General features: G+C 50.2%; 1 protein-coding gene across 7 annotated transcripts in view; it reads left to right on the forward strand.

Annotated features, from left to right (window-relative positions):
- C17H4orf50 (chromosome 17 C4orf50 homolog) overlaps positions 1-25,028 on the forward strand; it is a 122,389-nt gene that overhangs the window by 49,679 nt on the left and 47,682 nt on the right. For 3 of the 7 annotated variants that reach the window (XM_053567366.1, XM_053567365.1, XM_053567371.1), the window contains 3 exons: positions 2,788-2,836; positions 4,038-4,159; positions 8,698-8,916. In XM_053567366.1, the coding sequence (XP_053423341.1) occupies positions 2,788-2,836; positions 4,038-4,159; positions 8,698-8,916 (390 nt within the window). Of the gene's footprint in view, positions 1-2,787; positions 2,837-4,037; positions 4,160-8,697; positions 9,708-25,028 lie in introns of those variants that run through there. The other 4 variants (XM_053567367.1, XM_053567372.1, XM_053567368.1 and 1 more) reach the window with 2 other exon arrangements.

The raw sequence follows: 25,028 nt of genomic DNA on the forward strand, positions 1-25,028 counted from the left end.
GTCTTCTCTCCATGAATGGAGATTCTCTTGCAGATGAAGACACCTTATGTCTAAATAATTACCCACCTCATGACATTGGTGCTTGCCCTTCACTGCTGCAGTCACCTGTCCTCACAGGGCCAGGTGGGGGCTGCAGTTCTCCCTGAGGCTCTGTGAGGTTTAACTACAACCCCATGTCAAATGCCGGCATAGCACCTATCGCACACAGGCACCCACAAAGTCTGGGATACCCTCAAGCAAAACCCCAGTTTTACTCCCCTGGGGGAGATAAGGGCCTTGGCCATACCAGCCTTGGGGAGTCATCTGGAGCTGGCAGAGCTGCAGGTGACCTAGTAAGGAAGCTGCTAATTTTACCTCTCTCTGCCGTTCCCTCTCCCTTCCACCTCCTGCTGTCCTTGGGGTGTTAGTCGAGGAGCTCTATATATGGACTTTAGAAATGGAATCTGTGCTAAACGGGGAGCCATGAGCCTTGGGTGATTGGAGAACTGTCCCTCAAAGCCCTGAACTCCCCTAATTCATTAAATCAGCAACTCCCAAGCCTGGGCCTCCAAGGATCCAGGCAATTATTTTCTCTTTAGCTCTTGCTTTTTATGAAACTTTTATGACTGTTTCCCCAAATGTTTACATGGGGAGAGGAATAGGGCTCCGGAGAGCGCTGGACCAGCCCAGCCTTTATCAGTCCCCTACTCTAGGCTCTGGGCTGAGCATTTGGGTTATTTTTTGTTGTTGTTTTTCTTAATCAGGCCCAGGTGAGGTTCGAACTTGCCGTTCCTGATTTGTGGAGCCAGCACTCTGCTGACTGAGCTGTGGTGCCCATAGAGGGCTGAGCAGTTGGGAGGCATTCCTTCTAATTTCTTCTCATTTCATGCTGGTGAAACTGCAAGGAACACATTAGAACTGCGTTTTCATTCTACAGGTGAAGAGGGTGAGGCTCAGAGCATTCAACTGACTGCAGCAGGCGGCAGAGCCAGGGTTCAACCTGAGAACGCCTGGCACGGCTCTGGAGCCAGGGGTAGATGGGATAGATGGAGACTGGGGACAGATGAGGATCCATGCTGAGTACGGTGCCCCCCAGAAGTCATCTCAGGGCATCTGAGGCTACTCTGTGGACATAAAGGGGATAAAAGGAGTCTCTACCTAAGGAGACACCCCAGGTCCAAGCCCAGGGTGGTGCCCTGGCAGTGAGCACGGACGAGAGAGATTGAGGAATGTGCTTCTCAGAGGAGGAACGCTGCGAAGCAGGCCTTGAAGGACGAAACTGGGTCTTCACTGCTGAAAGGATAAGGCTGGGAGACCTGCCCGTGCAAAGGCGTGGGGTGTGCATGTCTTGGTGCTTGAAGACACAACGGTGTTGGTGAGAAGTAAAGTGCAGTGGTCTGAGCACAGTGTGAGAGCAGCTGTTATGCTTCAGGCCCCCAAGTGCTGCTGCGGATGGGTTATTGCCCGAAGACGTAGATGGGGCCAGTCATCGCAGGACAGCACACAGGGGCTGTGTGACAGGCAGGTGGCTGAACTCTGCCAGGTAGTCAGGGAAGACTTCACAGTGTGGGGGCATTTGACTTTAGTCTGGCCTTGAAGTTCACCAGAGAAGGAAGGAGAGGCAGAGGGTCTATGCCAAGACTTGAGGACACATGTGGCCAACGTGTCAGAAGTGGGGGAGGAGAAGAAAGATGTCACACTGGCGCTTCACAGAGGCTCCTGCTCCAGTAGCGAGAGCCAGGCTGCTGGTCGGGAATCGACCCTAATGGCAGCTCCAGCAGCTGCTCTTGTTCAGTCACTTGGGGGCTGCTGGGCTGGTCACCAAGCACTCTGGTGGGGCCAGGAGGACACTGATCTGTGTGGAGGAGCAGGTGGCAGATGTGAGGTGGAGCCTGACCTGAATTCCTGGATCACTGAGTCAGGGGCCACGGGGAGACGTCGAAGCACCACATACCCTCATTTAAAAAGTAAATCTTTACATTCCACATTTACTAGGATTCACATATACCCTGTAAAGGTCTCAGCAAAATAACTAAGAAAATGCTACAAAAGCTATGTTAACTAATGTGATGAAAATGTGTCAAACGATCTATGAACCAGGTGTATGGTTCCCCACGATCATACTAATGTACACAGCTATGGTTTAATAAAAATAAATAAATATAAAAAATAAATAAAAAAAACAAAAAGTAAATCTCTGATGGGGCACAGCTGCTCACACTGTAATGTCAGCACACTGGGAGACTGAGGCTGGTGGGTTGCCTGAGCTCAGGGGTTCGAGACCTGCCTGAGCAAGAGTGAGACCCCCCCATCTCTACCAAAAATAGAAAAACTAGCTGGGCATTGTGGCAGGTGCCTGTAGTCAGCTGCTTGCGAGGCTGAGGCAAAAAGATCACTTGAGCCCAGGAGTTTGAGTTTGCTATGAGCTATGATGCCATGGCACTCTACCAAGGGCGACAGAGTGAGACTCTGTCTCAAAAAAAAAAAAAAATTTGTTTTCCTAAGACGGAGGAATAAAACACATTTATTACCATCTGTTTGGAGATTTAATTTGAGTAAAGGTGGTGGAGTAATTTGGGGGGCTCATGTTCCCTGAGAGCAAAACCCAATCCTGCTCTCCTAAGTCCTGGACAGAGAAGGGGAGTTCTCGCGTGCAGCTGCGCACTCGGGATGGAGCCGTCCTGAACACAGGCTGTGGTTTGGTCAGGGAGGGGCGAGAGCCCTTGGCTGGGCCCGGCGTCACTCCTTTGCACGAGGCTTGCTTTCCTGTGCTGCACAGAGTAACTACTGAGATGTCTTCTCTTCCAGACGAGCTACCACCTGGACATCGAGTCTGAGAGGACAGCAGGGCTAAGAGGTCAGTGTGATTTTCAACTGGGAAATGTTTGTGTGCTCAGAAAAATCCAGGCCAGCACCGGCATGCTCACTGTTAGAAGAAGAGGGCCCACCGTCTCCCACCCCTGCCCCCTGAGGCCCTGCTGTCTCATTCCAAGGAGAAATGAGAGCCTAAGGAGAAAACACAAAAACGGTCAAACTCCTCCCTCCTGGAAGTTCATACGAAATGAATAATTCTGTGTCTGGAAGGCGAGAGGGCAAATGAGAATACTGACTACAGTCACTCAGAGACATGGGATGTGAGAGATTACCTGTTCTTGTTCTGCTATTTTTATTATTAAGAAAATTTAGACGCTACCGGACCGGATGGAAGTTCCCTGGGCTTTGTGTAAATGGAGCTTACTATCATCAGCGTGGTGGCGGGGCCAGGCTTCTGCGGATTTGTTTAGCGTTCTGTGTTCGTATCAGGTGTTCATACAAACATGGAGGAGGTATGGACAGTGTTGCCTTTAGGACTGGACTGCTCTTGAGATCTGTTCGGCTAGTGGTTGTTATTATTAGATTCCATCCTTGCTGGCTGTGTGATTTTAGATGAGTTAATTAACCTCTCTGAGCCACAGACTCTCATTTTTAAAAGGAGGATACCATGATTTTCCTCGGGAGTGTCCATTCCCTGTCCCATGGCAGGGTGTCCATATATAAGCCCGGAGCCCTGTTCTCATATCTTTAACTGGCCAGCATGGCTGCCCTTCCATCCCTGCACCTGACTTGACATCTGTTTTCCCAGCTGGGGAGGTGGAAATTCTAGCTGATCCGATTCTACCTCTGATTTTCTCTCTCACCTCAGGCAAGTCTCCTGCCTTCTCTGGGCTCGGCTTCCTTGCCTTTCAAAGAAGGAAATGTGCTAGATTGATTGAGTTATATTTATTCATTCCACATTTCTGGAGGGCTGCCATGTACCAGATCCCAGGTGGGGGTGGCAGGGCTTAGGAACATAAGAGAGGCAAAGGGAAGCAGGCAGGCAGGTTTCTAGCCTCAGAGGGGCGTGGATGAGGTGTGGGAGAGTTCACAGGCATCTGAGAGGTCCTCTGTCCTGGGGAGTGGGGATCTGGAATCATGGGGGGCCTGCAGAGAAGGAAGACGTTTATTACAAGGCTCACAGCCTTGTTGACTTCTAAAGCAGGTTCCTAGGGTGAGGCTTGACTGAGAGTTTCCTCTTCTAGCTCAGAGATACCTCTTGAATCCTGGAGTGGACAGTGTCCTCCAAAGCTCATTGTGTCCAGAGTCCTGGCCTGTCTCTGAGGCTGAGTACCCAGCACAGACAGCTCACGTGGATTCTCTGAAGGTGAGTGGGCATCTAACTTCCTAAATAAACAGTCTTGCTGAAAGTACAACACACAGAAAAAGGGAGAAGTCATAGGCGTATAGCTTATGAGAGGCGCACACCCACAAAGCACCAAGACATAACAAATATAACGTAACCGACAGCCGGTAGCACCTGCTTTCACCTCTCAGTCTCTATCACCTGTTTTTTAAAATTTTTGTTTGTGGTCAAATCACGTGTTCTTGGTCTGCTTTTGTGAGCGCTGGACATTGTGAATGGAAAATTGAAGACATAATCTGAGGTTCTGCCTGACGATCTTTGCATCCACAGGAGGCTTGCTTTTGTTTGGACCAGGGCAGTTCCTCTCCTCACATCAAGGGTGGCTCAGGGACGAGGTCCGTGCCCAGGAGGTCGCTGGATGTCTTGCTCACTCTTCCTGTGCTGGTTTCCAGAGCCCTCTGCCGTTTTGGTTCTCTCTGCTGCCTCTTTCAGGGACAGACCCTGCCTTCACCTTGAGGGGAAATACGGCCTCAAATTCTCTGCTCATGTCTCTTGGCTTCTCCGTTGCTTAGATGGTTTCAAACAAATGTTTTGTTAGATTTCCCCCAGATCTTCTAGTTGTCTTTGCAACAGATTTGGTCCAAAATACCCTAACCTGTCCTTGCCAGAGCAGCCCTCTTCTCTGTTTTCCCACAGAAAATGTGTTTTACTTGTGAGCTTTGGATTCTGACGGACCTGCATTCACATCCCAGCCCCATCCCTTTTTAATTCAGTGTGATGGGCAAAGTACCTAATCCACCTGCATGTAACCCTTCTCGTCTATAAAATAGGGCTGTTATGAGGGTAGAATCAGGTTAGCAGAGCTCAGCATGTGTCTGGAACGTTAGAAGTGCTCAAAGGAAAAAAAGAAAAAGCAGCTATGACCTAGAAGGAAAACTGATCTTGCTCATTTTATTTCAATCTGCTGTTGGATCCCCCACCTTTTATTCCTGCAGCTTCTCTCCTGCCCGCATGACTATATTAATTTTTTATTTAATAAAGACAATATTTACCTCTCAGGCTAATTTGGGACAATTCAATATGATGTTGTCTACAAAGTATTTCTTATAGTTCCTGGCACAGAGAAGGTATTCAAAAAATTACAGCTATTGTTACTGACCTTTTCAACCTTTTTTTCCTGACTGGTAAATTTCATTTATTTAGAAGTGGTTTTCAACCTTCCTAATGCTGCGACCCTTTAGTACAGTTCCTCATGTTGCGGTGACCCCCCAACCATAAAATTATTTTCATTGCTACTTCAAAACTATAATTTTGCTACTGTTATCCTAAGACCATATGAAATATGTGTTTTCTGATGGTCTTAGGCAACCCCCAAAGGGGTCGCAACCCACAGGTTGAGAAGCGCTGATCTACAGACTTGTTATCTAGAAATGAAAACAAAGCATTGCTCTTTTTATTGGGAAATTGCCTCTGACTTTTGATTTTGACCTACTTTATCATAAGCGGGTAAAAGGCATTCTAGGCAAAGGGAACATTTGGAAAGATGGGAGGGTGAGGGCTCACAGGGTGTTGGGGGGAATGGCAGGCCTCATGGCCAGAGCAGGACCCAGCAGATGACGAGAGGGGTCTCAGAGATGACCATGATGATTTTATAGCAACAGCAGTGAAACAGAAAACATTTCCTTTTTCTGGAAATTTTACTGTGTGCCAGCATTGGTTCATCCAGCCCTACGAGCAGTTCACAAAATAGCACAAAACAGATGCCAGCATCGGCCCCACTTTACCTATCAGAAAAGGGGGCACGTGCCTTACCCAGGCCACCTGGCTTATCAATGGCAGAGCCAGGGTCCCAACCCCAGTCACCTGGCTCTGGAGCTGGCCCTCTAACCATTCTGTGGCCAGATGGGGCCCGGCCTTGACTGGTGGGGGAAGGACACAGTGTTTCCTGCCCCCTGGATGTCTCAGTCTCAGGGGTGGTGCCAACCAGAAACCTACAGCAAAACTTTTGAGGAAATAGATGGAGTGATGAGTGAATGGGTAAACAAAAAAATGCAGCTTAATGCCCTTATGGTTCCACATTTCTCAGTTTTCCTTCAACTGTCTTCAAAGTTATCCCTACAAAGGTAGAAGGCCAGTGGATTAAAAACCCTCTGTTGGAGATAGTTTCAAGTCTACAGGGGACTTTCACTTCTTTGTGCAAGATGATAGCATGACAATTTAACCATTTTAGTTTGCATGCTTCACACAGCATCTGGTCCACAGGGGACCTTCCAAAAACACCTGCTGGGTGAATAGTTAGAGAGAGGAGGGTGCTCAGGCTCCTTGAAGTCAGGAAGGTCATGCAGCACCTTGGCCCAGTTCCCGATGTTGCATTTTCACCTGCAGGCTTGGTTCTGCTTAGCCGTGATGGGCATCTGGGCATAGAGCTTCCTGCCCAGGGTTTACACAGATTGTGAGTCATAGGTCTGGTCTGGCTTTAGGGAGGAGCTGCCCGTGGTGAAAGTGAACTTGTTAAATAACCGCACTAGGGAATTGGTGACCTACAACCAGAATGAGGTCATGGAGATTTGAAGGACAGTAACTACATTGGTCACATGTCATAATTATATTACTGTATGGATAAGCTTACAGGAAAAAAAAAACGGGGGAAGGGGAGCCTAAGAATACACAAAATATCCCCAGAAGGCTGGAAAACCTTTAATGAATGAAGAAATATTTAATCCTCTGTAACATAAGCTCTGTCCTATCACTCTCCTTCCAAAGCCCAGCGCTGCCATTGGCATAGTGGTTAACTGAGTGGGCTTGGGAGCCAGGTGGCCTGGCTAAATGGTGGCTAAGCCTCCTCTTAGCTGTGTGAACTTGGGAAAGTCACTTGACCTCTCTGGGCTTCTGTTTCTTCATGTGTAAAATGGGATAATAATAATACCTTCTTGATATTTTGTAAAGATTAAATGAATCAGGCCAGGAGGGGTGGCTCGTGGTGGTAATTCCAGCACTCTGGGAGGCTGAGGCAGGAGGATCCCTTGAGTTCAGGAGTTCAAGAACAGCGTCAGCAAGAATGAGACCCCCCCCAATATCTATTAAAAATAGAAAAAAATTAGCTGGGCATGGTGGTGAGCACCTATAGTCCCAGCTACTTGGGAGGCTGAAGCAGGAGGATGGCTTGACCCCAGGATTTTGAGGTTGCTGTGTGTTGTGTTGAGGTCGCTGCACTCTAACCTAGGTGACAGAGCAAGACCTTGTCTCTAAAAAAAAAAAAGAAAAGAAAAGAAATGAATCAATATGTGTAAAGTGCTTAGAACAATGTGTAGCCCATCATAAGAGCTCAAGCTCAGTAAGCATGCAGGGTCACAAGTTGAGCCATACGAAATTGCCAATATTACACTACCTTTTCCTTGCAAAAGCGATAGTTTCATATGGTTTGTTATTATCATTACCAGATGAAGTGCGGACTTCTGCAGTTGGTGTCTGCATTGTACAATCTTGCTGCAGTGACCCTCAGTGTCCACACACAGCACGGTCCTGCTCAGACCCCGCCTCTTCCAGGAGGCCGTCCCAGCTCCTGGGTGTGTGGAGGGTCGGCACTCCCCCAGGGCCTGCATCTGTGCCCGTGTGGGCCTCTCCTCCCTTGGGACTCTGCAGAAATGGTGTTTATGTGCCTGCTGCTCCTCTGTACTGTGAGCTCCTGGAGGGCAGGGGCTGGCTCCGGCTCAGCACCGCTCCCCTCCCTGGCCGCCACTGATGAGGCAGGTGGTACCAACTGTGCAAAACTTCCTCTGCACATCCCCTGGGGTTGGGGGAGGTTTGCTCCATCCTGTTTCCCTGCCTGGGGAGGCACAGAAACACTTCTCACACCCTTGATAGGGTGAGAGAAGGTGCAGGGAAGACTCGGGTCCCTGAGTGAGGAGGTCCTTTCTGATGATGGCAGGACAGGTGCTCGGTAGGTGTGAGATGCTGGGCAGGAAGGGACATGTGTATACAGTGGCTGGCAAAGGAGACAGCAAGTGTAGGGAAATCAGGGGGGCTTGAGTTTCAACCCTGAGCTAGCCATGTCGGGGCTCCATAACATTAGTTATATTACTTAAGAGTCTGACATGTGTAACTATTTCCTTATCTGTAAAGGGTGCCTGATAGTTGTTCTTTGGGAAAATTAAGTATCACATTGGGGAAGCCCTGGGAAGTGCTGGGCAGGGGGTTCCCCTTTGAAGGGAAGGTCATTTTTTCTTGTCACAGAGAATGAGAAAATTTATAGAGGACATCCACTGTACAGGGACACCTGCTAGTGACCGTATGGTCAGGCTCCTGCTGGATGGTAGGGCGAGAGAGCCTCACCCGGCCCAACCTCAGTCTCCTCATTCATAACGCGGCGATGACAGCATGTGCCCCCCTGAGCTATACAAGGAAGCCGGCCAGCGCACAAGCAGTGCGTGGTGCCAGGCACAGAAAGAGCTCTGTAGATGCTAATTATGGCTGTCACCAATTCCTTCAGTAATGTCTGTGATCAGAGAGCTTTGTAAACATGTCACGCAGAAACCATTTCGTTGTCCTCTTGTCTGCAGCTTCCCCTGCCCTTGGGGCTCATGTGTGATCCTGGACCGTGCCTGGAAGCGGTCACTGTGGAGCCAGGACCCCCTGGACAACAGCTGCATGAAGAAGGCGGAATGCCCTGCCCTGACCTGCAGGCCGTGGGCTGCCCTGCACCTGCTGAGCTGCTGAGCCCAGTGAGGATCCTGGCTTTTCACCAAGAGCTTAGACAAAGCATTTGCAGCAATCCCCAGGTTAATAAATCACCACTTGAGTTATAAATGTAACAGTCCCCTCGTTCTCCGGGGCCATTTCACAGGCTCCATAAATATTTGAAGCAGAACCTTCTGAGAGTGCTTTAAGAAATTGGTAGCAATCAAAGCCCTCATTTAGTGGCAAGTGGTTTTGCCTTTGGCTTGGGGATCTGTGTTGGATGTCAGAGCTTGGGGAAAATGCTGGACTGTGCCTTGCACATTCTGAGTAGTTTGGCTTCAGAAATGTCAAGGTAGCAAAAGAAATATTTACTGTACCAAAACCTTTTGAACAAATAGTCCAGAGGTTCTCGACCAGGCACAGTTTTAGCCCTCATGGCCATGTCTGCAGACATTTTTGGTTGTCACAACTGAGATACTGCTACTGGGATCTAGTGGGAAGAGGCCAGGGACGCTGCTGACCTCTGGACACACAGCCCGCCTCCTGTGGTGAAGAATGATTTGGCCCACACGTCAACAGTGCTGAGGCCGAGCGCCCAGACCTGACCTAGGAGCTCCTAACATTGTCAACCGTGGAACATTTGCGTTATTCTCCTGCCCCTGGGCACCAACCATATTCTGAAAGATTTTTGTCTACTAAATGAAATGCCTAATTTGAGTAATTATATATTTTACACTTAAAAACATTAAAACCAGCCAGAACCTTCTAATTGGTCCATTGACTCCACACCTGCCTTATGCTGAGCAATGTGGCAATGTGGTGTGCAGGGGAGAGAGATGAGTCAATGCTGGTCCCTGCCCTGGAGACCTCAGGGAACGGGAGAGACACACATGTAAGTAAATCGTCCTGCAGTCAACTGTTATGTGTGCCAGGAGAGATGGGACACAGAGTAGGGTCAGTTCTATGTGGCAAAGGGGAATGAGAAGTTGACCACAAAGGAATGGTGGAGCAGAGTTCCATGGAGGAGGTGGGGGAGGGTGCTGCAGGCACCAGACATGGCATGTGCAAAGGCCCTGAGGCAGAAAACTGAACTGTGGATGAGCCCCTGGAGGAGAAGTGGGCAGGCAGTCACTGCCTTGTTCCCGTCCAGCACCTCTTCCTTCCCTGAGGACAGAGAACGGTGCCCTGACTCAAGTGTGTGCCCAGGAGGGGAAGAAGGGCAGCCCACCCACAGAGAGAGTGCAGGGTAATGTGACCACACATGCCAGACCTGTTCCTGGCTCACTGACCAGAGGACATCATGTCTGCGAGGGGACTGGTGAGGGGCTTGAGGGAAAGGTCGGTGCTACCCCCTCACTCGGTTCCTCCTGGAGGTGGTTGTCCCTTCATGGATGGACAGGGGAGGATGAGGACAGGAAAACCAGGGCTCCTGGGAAGTAGGCGAAGTCTACAGATTTTATGTTAATGTATTTTTACTTTTTACTTGGAATGAAAATTGCAAAGAGTTCCTGTACACCCTTCACATGGTTCCTCAATGTTGATGTCTCACGTAATTTACCCTAGTGCAGTTATAGAAACTACTTCCTTCTATTTTGAGGAAAATTGGGGAGCTATTGGAGTGAAAGAAAGGCAGCATCAGCACATTGAGTCACTACCGTTTAATTAGCTTGCGGGCTTCGTGATGGGTAAGCAACTCCATCCCTGTATCCTTGGACTGTTCCTCCCGCATCCGTCTATGTGTTTAGTGCTAACTGCCATGTCTGCTTAGATGCGGAGGAAAGAGAAATATGGACTCTGCTGCCTATCTTGGTCTTTGGGGATCTTCCTGTCACCACCCCTCTGGGGCGGGGGGGTCCCAGTTGGAAACCACTGCTGTGATCACTTTGCAGTTTCAGCCACCAACCTCTTATCTACAAGTAGGAGGTGACCTGCAGAGCTGGTCCGTGATGTTGGTTTTGTGATGCCCTCTTCTGCCTCCCCCTCCCCCCATATTTTGGGACAATGTCATAAGCTTCAGTGTTGGGGACATGACAGAGATAAGGCAGAGACCTGGTGTGGTGGAAGGCAGCCAGCGGGGCCTTTGCAGAGCTAGCAGGATGCCATGCAGTCTGGTTTCTGGTCTCCAGGACGCTCCGAGGGGCCCAGGCATCCATGTCCCCTCCTGATGCTCTCACATTCCGGGCCCAGCAGAGAGGTGACCCAGGAAGTTCCACTGAAGGAAGCCCAAGCCATCTTTGCAGTGCGACCTGATGATTCCTTAGTAAACCATGTTTCTGAGCCAGAATCCACTTACTACCTCAGGCCATGGATTCCCACTGAACTGGCACCTTTGGGTGGCTCAGGCTTTGTGCTGTGACTCCCAAGGCTCTTTTGCGATGGTGAATGTCAGGCTCCTGCTCTCTCCTTGTCTGGGATGTAGACCCCAGCCCTCTGAAAGGTGTGTGGTGGCCCTGTGCTACTCCCTCCGTGGCCTGGATGAGGTGGGGCCCAGCTAGGGGCCAGGACCTGTTTGGGTGACCCAGAAGGGTCTGGCAGGAACTTGAGTGCAGGAGCTGGTCTCTGGCCACCCCGCATTCAGGGAAGGATAGCCTGAGTGAACCTGAGGCCTCTGGAGACTGGCCAGATGGGCCAGCCTGGCTTTGTAGCAGAAAACAATTTGTCACACAGACAGTCTGCAAGCAGCGGTGGTGAACTTTCCTGGAGCAGGAGCCCTAAACCTGGCGAGGTAAATGTGTCCCTCCCGCACTGCACTAAAGGTCCCCCCTGGGCTAGCCGAGCCCTGGCGGTACTCACTGTAATCCTTCCCGCTGCTGCCCATTCATTTCCCTGAGCGCCTTGGGAGGCATTTGGCCAGAGCGGCTACGGTGTCCTGCCTACCAAGCACTTCCCTCAGGGACAAGTGAGGGGCAGGGGGCCAGTCACAAGGTTCCCCCCTCCAGGCTCCACGCTGACTGAGTGGCATGAGCAGAGAGAACCTGGGGGCCGGGGGCCACAGGGCAGGGAGCTGATCAACAAGCAGTCAGGGAGGGCTTCCTGAAGGAAATGAGACTGAGCTGAGGCTGGAAATGAGCTGGGATCAGCCAGGGCAGACAAGGCCTAGAAGGGAGGGGCAGGCATGAGCCAAAGCCCCTGTCCCCAGGGCAGGGCTGGAGTAGTAGCGGAACAGAGACACAGGTGTTTCTCTAACCCTGGGGTGGAAGGAACCAGGAGAAAGGTGTTGCCTTTTTTGCAATCCTACTGTGACTTTCTTGTTCCATTTAACAAATGTTTTCAATACAGATGATATCTATATAGTCTTCAAAATTCAAAAGGCACAGGAGTCCACACTGCCGAAGTCCCCTCCATCCCCCTGCACGCAGCTCCCTGCCCCAGGGACACACACATTTGGCTGTCTTAGTCCACCCCAGTGGCAGGCGGTGTGTGGCACACTCTGCTCTGGGCCTTCCTGCATCTAACGAATCTTGACAATCATTCCACATCAGAACACAAGTTTCTCACTCATTTTTCCAAACAGTTTCGTTGTTCTCCACCCTGTGGATCCAGCCAGTCCCCTTTCAGTGTGTATTTGAGTTGTTTTGTTTCTGATCCTTGGCTGTTTAGACCAGCAGTGTCATGACAATTCTTACACGTACATCTCTGCACATATTTGAGGCAGTGAGGCCTGTTGGGTCCGTGACGGGTGAGTGCACAGCAGTGATGGGCACAGGCTGTGTGGGAGGCTGTGCCGTCTGGGTTTGTGAAGGTGTACCCTCGGATGTCCACTCAAGGGCAGAGTTGTTTAATGACACATTTATCAGGACATATCCCCAACTTTAGGCAATGTGTGACCGTATATCAGAGGGTCAAATCCTAAGAAAGGAAATGCTAGGCCAGAGGAGATAAATGCTTGTTATTTTCAGGGCTCCGGCCAGACCCTGCTGCCCATGCCCCTTTTAGTTGTTTTGGTTCCTGCTTGTAAAACGCAGGGTACCTGTGGCCCAGAGCCCCACTGGCGACATCCGTGAGGTGCTAATAATGCCTTTCAGCCTCTTGAGGGCTCTGAGCTCACAGGGTGCCCCGTGCTGGGGGATGGGCTTAGTAAGCAGGCATTTGTCCCCAGTCCCCATCGAGGGGGGCCATCTGTGTTTCCATCTGCTGGTGCTCCAGGGCAGGAGTGACCTCAGCTGGCAAGCTGTGATCTGTCCTCTGGGGACGGCAGATGGAATGCTGGGTGGTTCGGAGGCTGAGGGCAGCAGAGAAGGGGCCTTTGGGCTGAGTTAGGAAGGCAAGGCAGTCCTGCCTCCCATCCCAGCCCACCACTCACAGACTGTGGACTTGAGCCAAGGCCCGGAAGGCTGGGCTTCCTCCTGGGAAAATGGAATTACATCCCCACGGCATTATCTTCCTGCACGGAGCCCTGCAGGTGTCCTGTGGCCGGTGCCGGCTGTGGCATTCACAGCCCAAGTGTGTGGCCTGTCCCATCTTCATCCCCTGTAGTACCGGGGAGGCAGGTGGCCTGGGAGCTAGGCACACACCCTCCCTGCCTCCCCTGGCCTTCTCAGTACTCTCCTCTGAGATATGAGGGTACGTGTCCCCCAGCATGGCTGTGAGGGGTGAGTGGGCATCTGTGAAGCACCAGAGAGCAGTCCAGGGACACGGCACTACCTGCTGAGGTGCTGCCACGGCTGTCTTCACAACTTAGAGTGCAGTGATGAGGAGGGGGCAGCGGTGGCACTCAGCTGGAGATAGCGCCTGCAGCTGGAGAGGTCTCAGGGCAAACTGAGATTAGAATGAAGTGGCTGCTGCTTGGAGCCGGCGTGTGTAGCAGAGCAGCAGAGAATTCCCGGAGCGGTAACCAGCCTGCCCAGAGTTTCCTTTGGAACTTTGATGCTGAAGGTGATGGGAGCTCAGCTCTGTGGCTGTCGAGGTGTGTCTGGGACTCTCCCAGCAAGGCTCTCTGATCCTGTCTGCCCGTCCACCTCTTCTAGAAAACCCTTTTTCTTGGAGTCAAGGGCTATTTTGTCTGGGTCCTTTTGGAGGTAGGAGGGAGTGGGTGGCCTCCATGCCCCAGGTGTCCATGTTTGTGTATCTGGAAGAATTCACTGCTGCTTGGACCAAGGCTTTTTACTACATTTGACACTTTTTAAAACCTGCTGCTTGGACCAAGGCTTTTTACTACATTTGACACTTTTTAAAACCTGCTGCTTGGACCAAGACTTTTTACTACATTTGACACTTTTTAAAACCTGCTGCTTGGACCAAGGCTTTTTACTACATTTGAAAGTTTTTAAAACCAATGAACATGTTGCAGGCTGGCCCATCCTGCTCCAGAGCCGCTCCCCTGCAGGCACGGCTGGGCCCAGGAAGGCCTGAGTGTACCTGAGTGGGGAGGGGTGGGGGTCCGTGTCACTCAGTTTGCTGTCTGGTGTTAATCCCCTGCCCCTCCTCCTCCCAGCCCCTGCTCCTCCTGTCCCCCCCGCCCCACTCCCTCCCAACATAGATCAGTTCTTTCTTCTGCTACATAACCTCAGCCACGTTCTCCCTGGGGCCCTCAGCCCTCAAGGCTCGAGCTCTAAGGACAGCAGGAGAGTAATTTAACCTCGGGAAGCATGCGTGATGCCGAGGGGTTGAGGGGCATGAGGGTGGGCTCTGCTGCCCCCACTGCTGCTGTCCTCACCTCAGTCTCCTGGTGTTTCCTTACCCTGGGCTAGACTCCAGATCAATTCCCCCTCCATCCTGACACAAGTGGAAGCCTGGAACAGGCAGAAGTCTAGAGGAGCCAACTCACTGTTTTTATGACAGTTCATTCATTGAACACACATGGACTGTAAGGAGCCTACGGTGCACTGGTGCTGTCCTGGGAGTGACATAGAATGGTAGCATCCCTGCTGGGCAGGGCTCACTGTCAGGGGGCACAAGCCAAGTAGCTGCCAACTCAGTTCTTCCAGGGCCACTCATCCGGTTGCTCAGGTTGTGTACTGAGCAGGGCACGTAGTCTAAGGGCAAAAGTAGATGAAATCCAGCCCTGCTGTCTCCTTGCCAAGGGCTGTGCTTGTCTGGAGGAATCGGTGCCTTTTGTGTGTCTTGGCTGTGCTGGCCACGTCCTGGCAGCTGTGTCCACCTGGAAGGGGCATCTTTTTGTGATTCTGCACAAAGGCTCAGTGTGGCCCCAGCACAGTGGTTTTGCTGACTCAGAGCCAGAGGTGGCACATCAGCAGTATGTGGCCAACAGTTCATGGAAGAGTCCCCAAGGCCACCCCAGTGTAGCCATCCATCTTGCAAAATGCAAGGGTGGCCGTACCCTGCTCCTATGCACCCTCCTGTCTGCTTCAGGAGTCTGGAGCCAGGGCTTGGCCTGAACAGCCCTGCCTCGGGGCCATGGGATGGAATTCTCTGCTCACTGGCATAATTAGGGTACTTCGACCACGAAAGCCTCCAAGTCCTTTATCCCCAAATAGTCCTAGTACCTGTGTCCTTGGTCCTCTGAGGAATTTATTGCTACTCCTCACAGTCCAGCTCAAGCTGAGAGGTTAGTGCTGGACAAGGATCCAAGGCACTGGGATCCATCACAGGGCTGGGGCTTAATAGCTGTGTGTCTCTAGGTAAGCTGCTTAACCTCTCTGTGTAAATCAACTAGAGCTACAGTATTACCACCCAATAAACCAGCCCAGACTTGGTGACTTTCCACCATTCGTTCTCACTCTGCCAGGTCTGCAGGTTCACGAGGGTTCAGCTAACCAGGCTGGGCTCAGCCAGGAGGTTTAGTGTCACGCCAAGGGTTGGGCTTCAGGCCTGCTGTACACCAGAATAAGTCCTGTGATAGGTTGAACAGCAGTGGCAGGGGACCTAGACTCCTCTGTTCCCAACAAGGTCACATGGTAAGAGCAGGGAAAGCTGATAAGAGCAGAGCATTTCAGCCACCAACACTCTCACAGCGGGACTCAAGCCCATCCTGTGCAGGACAGTGGTCAGGATGAGGGGTGATCACCTGGGACAGGTGCCCTTCACAGAGGAGCCTGGCAGCCAGCCTGTCCTGAGGGGTGACTTGGCTGGCTTTGTGCTGGCTTCTGCAGAAATTCATTAGAGTAAAGGAAGCTGACAGTGAGCTCGACCTCTGTTCTCTCCCCACCGACCCCCATCCCTCTACCTGTCTCCATGTGCAAGTCTTCAGATCCATCCATCAGCAGGTCTCATCCCCTCTGCTTTCAGCATAGGTTCAGGCTCAGGCTACTTCTTACTCCCCGGCACTGATTTGTTCACAGATGCATCCGCCAGAGCCTAGAACAGCGCCTGCTGTCTACCTACTAGGGCTCAATACACGTTTGCTGATTGAATGCATGAACTAGTTACTCGATTTTATTGTAATGATACTTCCAAATACACACTGTATTTTATTGTAGCTGGTTGTCTATAGTGCAAATTCTCTTAGATGAGAAAATATTATTTCCCTTTTTATTTTTTCTTTGGAAGTGGAGGAGATGGGAAGGAAATGACTCTGAGCAGAGGAGGGGATGGATTCTAACTCATCCTCAGCCCGACTTCCCCGGCACACTGCCACATTGACATCAGCTGCCCAGGAGCCCAGGGATTGCTGGTTTGGGGAAGAGGTCTGAAACAGCAGGAGAAGGGGGCTAGAGGATGTGGTGTTATAGGAAAGGATGGAGAGAAACAGAAGGTGTGGAGAGCTCTAGGGCGGGAGGACTTTAGACTCACTCTTCAGCTTTGAAATTCAGTTTTTCTGTTGTTGGAAGGACTGGTATTTAGTACATGCCATCTGTCAGTCCATTTACTATGGATATTTTATCTGTGCCATTATTATTAGGAGCACAAATGTCACCTTATAAAGGGACATATTTTCATATTTGTATTTCTCAGTTATGAAGGGTGTTCTCCCAGTGCTGTTTGCTGGGAGATGAACAATGGGCAAGGGCTCAGAATGAGATGGGCTGGACTGCCAATACTGGACCTGCCCCTGACTAGCTGTGGGGGCCTCTCTGAACCTCAGTTTCTTATTCCACACTCTCCTTACTTTGTAATCATATGCTCTCCCACTCCATTCTGAAATATAGGCCGGTTTCCTGTGCCCTTATCAGGAAAGTCAGTTGATTTAATGATTTCTCACTAAGTTGTGAATGACTGACAGTTAGGGATATTTGTGTTTATAAGGCCGATTCTCATTAGCACAGAGAAAATTTTAGAGATCGTGTGGTAAAATGAGGTGAAGACTTAGAGGGCTCTCATTTCATAGATGAGTGTACCAAGGCTCAAGACAAGGCGTTGCTGAGGTGAATAAGTGCCTGGCTTAGTCACAGCAAGTCAGGGGACAGAGCTGGGTATGCCTGCCAGAACACCTAATCCCACATAGTGTGATGCTCTTGCTCTGGGTTGAAATGCAGGAGGAAGTTGGCCACAGGGCACAAGGCACCGGCCTTGTCATGAAAACAGCAGCACCAAATGTGTGCATTGAGTATAGCAAGTATAGAATGGAAAGAAGACGCTGTAATTCCTGCCCAGTAAGATGCCCTAGCATGCTGCATGACAATTTGTGTTTTAGTCAGCACAAATGGGTCGCTTCCGTTGGCAATAATGAGAATATCCATGAGCTGGGGTTATGAGAAGAGGGAACCCCAGGAAATAGAGGGTTTTGCAGAGAAGCTTCAGGAAGCCAGAGAAGGCAGAGTAAAAAAGATTAATAGTTTGCTAGGAAGTCTTTGGGAATAACACTTGTGCTATAAATTCTGTATATCAGGAGGCCAATAAGAGAAAATTTAGGGTAGTTGATAAAAAGGTGACTCAATACTTTTTTCTGTTTTAAACTTCCAAGTCTCCCTGTGACTTCCTTAACATGCAGGGAAATGTGTTTGAGTTATAAAGGGATTTTGGCTGTGTATCGCGTATAATGATGGGTTAATGAGACAGAAGCTTATTTCTCCATCACAAGGGGAAGGAATTCAGACATCTTATGGGGCAGGTGGTCCATAGGCATTAGGCTCCCATATCTTAGTTCAAAGTTTCCATTGAACTAAGCTCAAAGTTACCTCATGACCCAAAATAGCTGCTGAAGTGCCAGCCATTAAGTCCAAGTTCCAAGAAATAGAAAATAGGTGTTTGATGGTGGTGAGACAGTGGGAAAAATTATTCTCTTTAGGGAACACTTTAAGGTGTCTTCTCAGAATTTCCAGATAACAACTTCCCCTGATATTTTCCTAATTCCAGGATTTCGTCATATGGCTATACTTAGCTGCAAAGAAAACTGTGAATATAGTTGGACACATTGCAACCCCAAACAAAGCTGGTGTCCTGTTACTAAAAAGGAAGGGGCAACTGAATGCAGGGTTCGTAACTGTGTCTCTGCCTATCACATCAACTCTTCACTTACAAACTCAGGGAGGCTTGTAGCATTACCACTCATATTGTTAGCAATAAAACAAGGGAAGTTGATTGGCAACTTACTGAAAATTTAATGCAGAAATGTTAAGAGGGATAAAATGCTCTATTTTCTTTTATTCAGTGTCTTCTATAGATCATATATTTTCTTTTCATTGTCCTTGACATTCATAGAAATATACATATGGATTTTTCACAGATTTTCTTATAATCTCTTTGCTCCTAACCGCCCCCCCCCCAAATGCCTCAAAATCTTATACCACCAGTTTTCTCACGTAAATAGTTTTCTCACGTGAATAGAAGCCCGACCCTTTTACTGAACAGGTCCTTCTGCGTCTGTGCTCATCCCAGACTTAACCCACTCTGTTGTAAACCCTGAGGGCTTTTCCACATTGGTCAGCATGATTCATTCCATTTTTTGCCAGTTCAGCCTTCCCTCTCTTTTATTCTGAGCTGGTTTAATCATCAGCTCCTCCGGCATCCCACTTCTCACTGGGAGGTGGTGAGTTGTTCTCCACCTTAGGGTGGAGCATTTTGCTCACACCATTGTTTCAAACACTCAGAACTCTGGAGTGGAATCTCTAATCCTGGTCAAGAAGACAGACATCCAGCCAGGAGCTGTGGGATCAGAAAGCTGAAATGCAAGAAAAGTATGGGTTGGTTTGGGGATGAAATAGTGGTGATTAGCATCTAGTCTGACGGGCATGGGGCCAGAGCCTCATCTCAGTACTGCTCATGTTGGCCTGGAGGAGCAGTTGTCATGTCATGGGTGGTTCATTCATTCATGCTGGTGGTGTCTTTCATTCATTCATTCATTCATGTGACCAGGACTTACCTGTGGTCCCTTGTGTGCAGGTGGCTTCTCAGTGTATGAGCTGCAGTTATGAATGAGCCAGTGGGAAGACAAAGGCTACACAGATTCACACATCCTATAAATTTAAATCCTAATTAATGCCATGGAAGAAGAAAAGAAGGGCGGGGCAGGGAGACTGGGTGGGAAATGAGGAGGGTGCTGTTTTACAGAGGATGCCTTCAGCCAAGGCTTCTTGGAAGAGGTGAGGTTTTCAATGAAAACTGCTTGAAGAAGGAATGTGGGGGAGAGGGGACATCACTTGCCCGGGAGAACTCAGATAATGAGAGAACTGGATTCAACTTCATTTTTTAAACTATTTCATTTTGAAAATTTTCAAACATTTGCAAAAGTAGACAGAATAACACAAGGACCTCCACGTAGTCACCATCGGCTTCAACAATGGTCAACTCAAAAGCCATCTTGTTTCATCCCTGCACCACCTCCTTCCCACCACCCATATCATTGTGAAGTAGAACTAGACATTCCATTTAATTCGTAAAACTTTAAACCGTCATCCTACCATCATCGCGCCTCAAATAGGCAATGACTCATTAATTTCATCAACTATTCAGTCCGTGTTAATTTTTTTTTGGTAGTTTGTTTGAATCGGGATCTAAACAAGGTCTGCAGGCTGTGCGTGTCTTTTTGTGATAACCTATACATTAAAAAATTTACTATTTTTGCCATTGTTATGCAACCATCACCACCATCCACTTCCAGAACGTCTTCATCTTTCGAAACTGAAACTCTGTCCCTGCTAAACTGACACCCCGTTCCCCCCTCTCCTCAGCCCCTGGAAACCACCACTCTACTTTCCGATCATGAGTGTGGTTACCCCAGGGACTTTGCCTATGTGGAATCAGACACTATGTGTACTTTTGTGACTGCCCTGTTTCACTTAGGACAATGTCTTTGAGATTCATCCATGTCGGAACCTGTGTCAGAATTTCCTTCTTGCAAGGATGAATAAGCTTCCATGGCACGGACGGACAGACCGTGTTTGGTTTATCCATTCATCCATCAGTCTTCTGGTACACCTTTTAACTCTTTTAATCTTTAGCTCCCTCCTCCTCTTTTTGTTTTCTTGCAGTATTCTGTTGAAGAAACCAGGTCACTGTCCTACGGTTATTCACGGGAGCTGAGGGTGTCCCTGCGGTGTCCCACCATCCTCTGTCCTTGAATGGGCCATTAGATCTAGAGCTTTGATATAATCCCGATTCACTGGTTTTCAGCTCCTTTACTGGTGGTTCACATCTTTCCTTAGGACGCATGCGTCTGGCTGTCTCTCTTTCTATAATGTTAATGTCCAATAGTGCCCGATACCTAGATTCACAAATTCATTAGTGCTTGTGGTAGGAGATAGTTCATTCTGTCCTCCTTTGACCACTTATTAGCTGAATACTTCATGCCGAGGCACTTCCCCTCACCACTCTTTAGCTCTTCGGTTAATTTAACTTCTGTTTGCCACCAAAGCTGACAAGCCATGTGAGCACACACTTCCTCAGTCCCCCATAGGTACTGACTGCCTGCTGTGTGCCCCATTCGGGGTCACAGAGATGATTTGTTTTTCCCACCCCGACTCCTCTGGTGCTCACAGGTGCTTGGGGGAGAAAGACAAGTAAACTGCCAAGTTCCTTTCAAGCTCACAGTGGCCATCGGGGTCTGGACAAGAGCCTGTGAGCTACAGAGGGGAGAGCCTCTTGCAGAAAGAAGAGAGGTGCCTGGAAAGGGCCCGACACCTAGATGCACCTCATCTCATGCCGCGACTCAGCTGGCTGGCATGGTCCTGGCCTGGGCTGACAGCTCGCGCTTTCAAACTTTCTATATTTAGTTTTTAAAGCCGAAGGCAGAGAAAGCAGCCCTGATTTTGTCGGGCTCCCAGAGGGATGAGCCGGCTGGTGTGCCTGGGTTTCCTTTCCATCACCAGGACTCAGGGAAGGGTTGGTCTGTAATCTGGAGGAGGCCACGGTCAGGCTTCCATGACAGTGATAGGACCTCAGAGTGAGCACCCAAATGGGTGGTCCACGTGGGAGGCTCCGGGGCCGCAGTGCGGGGAGCTGCCCTGCCCCTTGCCAGTCAGCGATCTAGGGGGAGCTTCTTAGCCTCTCTGAGACCCTGTGTTCTCATCTGACCCTGAGCTTGCGTTCTGCCCAGGGCTGTTTGGCCAGGCCGCCAGGTCGTCTGTGTACTTCTGGGAAAAATCTTCCAACTGTTATCCCTGGGCTCAGTAGCGAAAGGGGAGGTTATTCTCATAGGTCACACAGCTCAGTGTCCGCATTTTGCCAATGGGATCTGGCAGGAGAGAGGTGACACCCCCAAAGGGGCAACTGAGGTAGCAATTTGTTTAAATGATACGAAGAGTAAAAGAACATATTACAACTCTTCGTGTTAGAGACGCTCCATGAAGGGACCCGTGAGGATGCTGACAAATGAGGGGCTGAGCCTTACACTCTTCCTTACTGTCACCCTTATTTCAGTGGCTGTCTCCTAAAGGCCAAGGTCACTGCTGGCAGGACTTCTTTCATTGCAGTCGGCACACAGGGGTGCCATTGGAGGGCTGGGGTTTCCAGGTCTGGGACACAGGTATTGGGCACCCCCGCGTCTCTGCCGCAGACCTCCTTACCTCTACCACGCTGGCCCCACACTGGGGGTCTGCAGCTGTGCCACAGGCTGTAGGAAAGCAGAGGTGTGTCCCCCCTCAGGGACAGAATAAGGGGTAAACTAGGGTGGTGAGAGCGGGAAGCCGTTACCACCCTAGGGTCAGAGGGCAAGGAGGGTGTGCTGCCTCTTATTCTGTGCTCCTGAGAGAGCAGAAAATAGGTTCTGGAACCCGCTCTCTCCCTCCCTCCAGGCTCCTGCTTGTGCCTCCCATTGGCTGAACCAAACTGGAAGCCAGAGGCCCAGTTTGGGCGCGAGCGTCACCCTTAGGGTCAGCCTTAGGCTTGGCCTCCTGGGCCCGGGAATGGATGGAGCTGGGACCAAGGGGGCAGAACAGCCAGCTGAGTGTGGAAAACCCACAAGAGATGTGGTGGCTCAAGGTCAGTCAGAGTCTAGCCCAGGCTGTGATGCATAGTAGGTGCTCAAGAAAAACTCGAGTTCCCCTCACGTTATTAATAGAGCCACTGAGATGGTGACAAAGAGGCCGTGCAAGGGACAGGAAGCCTGGGACGTCAGAGCTGGGCCTCCTGGGGTAGCTGGGTCCTCTCTGGACTGGTTTCCTTTTTTCCAAATGGAAAGTGTCACGGTGCTCCTCACCTCATACTGCTGTGGGGTGTGCTCTGTGTAGGCCTGGAATCTGCAGGTGGCCAGGCTCGCATTCATGAAGCACATTTGTGAGTACAACTTAGGGTCCTCCCACCCAGGCATAGGCCCTCAGGCCAGGCTAATCAATGCCAGAGAGGAAGACATCGGAGAAAATGAAGTGGGTCTCCTGAGATTCGGTCTCACCGGGACCTGGGCACCAGCAGCCCACTGGGGCCCTGGGGAATCTGTGTGCCAAGCTGAGTCAAGACCAGCCCTGAAGACGTCAGGTGCTGCAGGCGTCTGATCTGAACATGGATCACACAGGGAAACCCTCTGCTCTCTGCTCTGGCTTATTTATGCTCTGGAGGCTGGGAACTCTGAGGACCCCAGGAAGATTGTGGAAATGCTCTGTCCAAACACTCCGTGCACACCCGAGCGCTGGAGGCTCTGTCTCTTGTTGAGATCCATTTCAGAAACCTGAGGACAGGCCTGCAGAGCCAGACCTGCACTGCTGTGAATTCCCACCACACCGCTTACCAGCCGAGGGACCTTGGACCAGGTGGTCTTGGTGGCCCTGAGCTTCAGTTTCTCTCCCTGTAAAATAAGCTTTTGTAAGGAGTGAGTGAATTAGGCAGGGTGGCTGGCCCGCCCTCAGTGCCTGGAAAGTGTTGGTCCTTGCCTGTCTGGTTTCCCTCTGCCCCAGGGCCCATGGTGCTGATGAGCCCTGTCCCAGCTCCTTGTTCTTTTCCTCGTCCCCTCCCCGTCTCTCACCAGACTGTGTGCTCCTCAAGGGCACAGGCACATCTGGTCCATCTCTTCATCCTCCAGTTCAGACAGGCCTGGGAGAGTGGGGCTGGTCCTCCACTGGGGCTCCAGGAGGTTCTCCCAGGTGCCTACCAGGGTGCGGCTTTACCCACCAGCCCTCGTGTCCAGTGCCTCTGGGTTGTGCTGTCTCTCTTGGAACTTGCTCCCCCCTCATCCTGCCATTTGTTTCATCACTCGAATGTTCACGTAGGGGTCTCCAAGGAGCCGGGGAGCAGAGGAGAGGGGAGGACTCCTTGGGGGCGCATGGAGAGCGAGAGGGAGCCCCACGTAAATGACACGTTCCCAGGCTGGGGCTGAGGGAGGAACTGCCCAGGGTCAGCCCAGCAGAGCCCCAGCCTCTGAGAGCAGAAGGGAACTTGGGACTGTCCACGGTAACGCTCCACGGGTGGGTGGGGTGAGGAATCTGGAGCCCAGGGATGCTCTGATGGGAGCGTGCGTCTTGTGACTTCCTATCTGGAGCTGTGACACATCCACTGTGACACAGAGACATCCGTCAAGAGAGATAGGGGTTCATCCACGCCAACATCTCTGGTCTTGAGATTTTGTGATATAGGCTAGTCTCATTGGAGTTAGATGATATCTCATGGAATACTATGCAGCCTTAAAGAAAGATGGAGACTTTACCTCTTTCATGTTTACATGGATGGAGCTGGAACATATTCTTCTTAGTAAAGTATCCCAAGAATGGAAGAAAAAGTACCCAATGTACACAGCCCTACTATGAAACTAATTTGGGACTCTCACATGAAAGCTATAACCCAGCTACAACTTAACAATAGGGGGAAGTGGGAAGGGGGGGTGTGGGTAGAGGGAGGGGAATCGGTGGGATCACACCTGTGGTGCATCTTACAGGGGTATTTGTGAAACTTGGTAAATGTAGAATGTAAATGTTTTGGCCCAGTAACTGAGATAACGCCAGAAAGGCTATGTTAACCACTGTGATAAAAATGTGTCAAATGGTTTATGAAGCGAGTGTATGATGCCCCATGATCATATCAATGTATACAGTTATGATTTAATAAAAAAAAAAAAGAGAGATAGGGGCTCAAACAGTGGCTAGCAGAGGCCTCCTGCGGAGCCCTTTGTTGTGTTACCCGCCCCAGGTGTGACGGAATGGGAAGGACTCCTAAAGGGGCTTTGCCCCCACTGCCTCACCACGCCCTTGCCGTTATAGAATCTATCTTCGTGTTTAGACAGATACAGGGCATGTCTTCACTCTCAAAGGAACTCGAGGTTTAAAGAAATGAAGTGAGCATGGAGTAAGTGTAATCTGATGCAGGGTCGTGGTTCCTAATTGGATGTTGGAAGGGATTATTCTCGGGTTCTCAATTTCCTGCCTTTTTTTCTGACCACTATGTCTTAGCGGCTCAAAAGTATTTCTTGCCTCTTGTTTCTGGATGGAAATTGATAGTTCGCCAAGTGTTTCCTTGTGTGTGCTCTTGTTTGAGTCTCAGGACAGCCCTGTGAGGAGGGCTGTAAGGTGCTGAGAACAGGGCCTGGCATCCAGCAAGTTTTCACTTCACAGGGCAGGAACGGAGGCATGAGGGAAGTCTGCGAATCTCGCCAAGATCACACAGCTGGGGAAGGGCAAAGGCTGGCTTTACTGTGACCCCCCTGGAATGATCTGGAAAGAATCCTTCCAGCTATCCCAGATTTCACCTGCTGGTGCTTAGACATCAACACAGAGGCACATAGCCAGTAAAACCCAAACCATTAAATGGGGGGCTTCAAAATCCGAACCTCTGGGAAAACCCAGAGGCTTATCTTCAGAGTGAAAATAAAGAAACAAGATCATTAGGATATTGTTCAGTTTGTTCACAACAGTTTTGGAAAAGATGCAACCAGTTTAGGAAGAAGCCTACTGGGGTGTCTCCAGGGACTCCTGAAACCTTGGAAATACTTGCTGCTATTTGAGGAAAGAGGTTA

Source organism: Nycticebus coucang, chromosome 17, assembly GCF_027406575.1.
Source record: "Nycticebus coucang isolate mNycCou1 chromosome 17, mNycCou1.pri, whole genome shotgun sequence".
Lineage (NCBI taxonomy): Eukaryota > Metazoa > Chordata > Mammalia > Primates > Lorisidae > Nycticebus > Nycticebus coucang.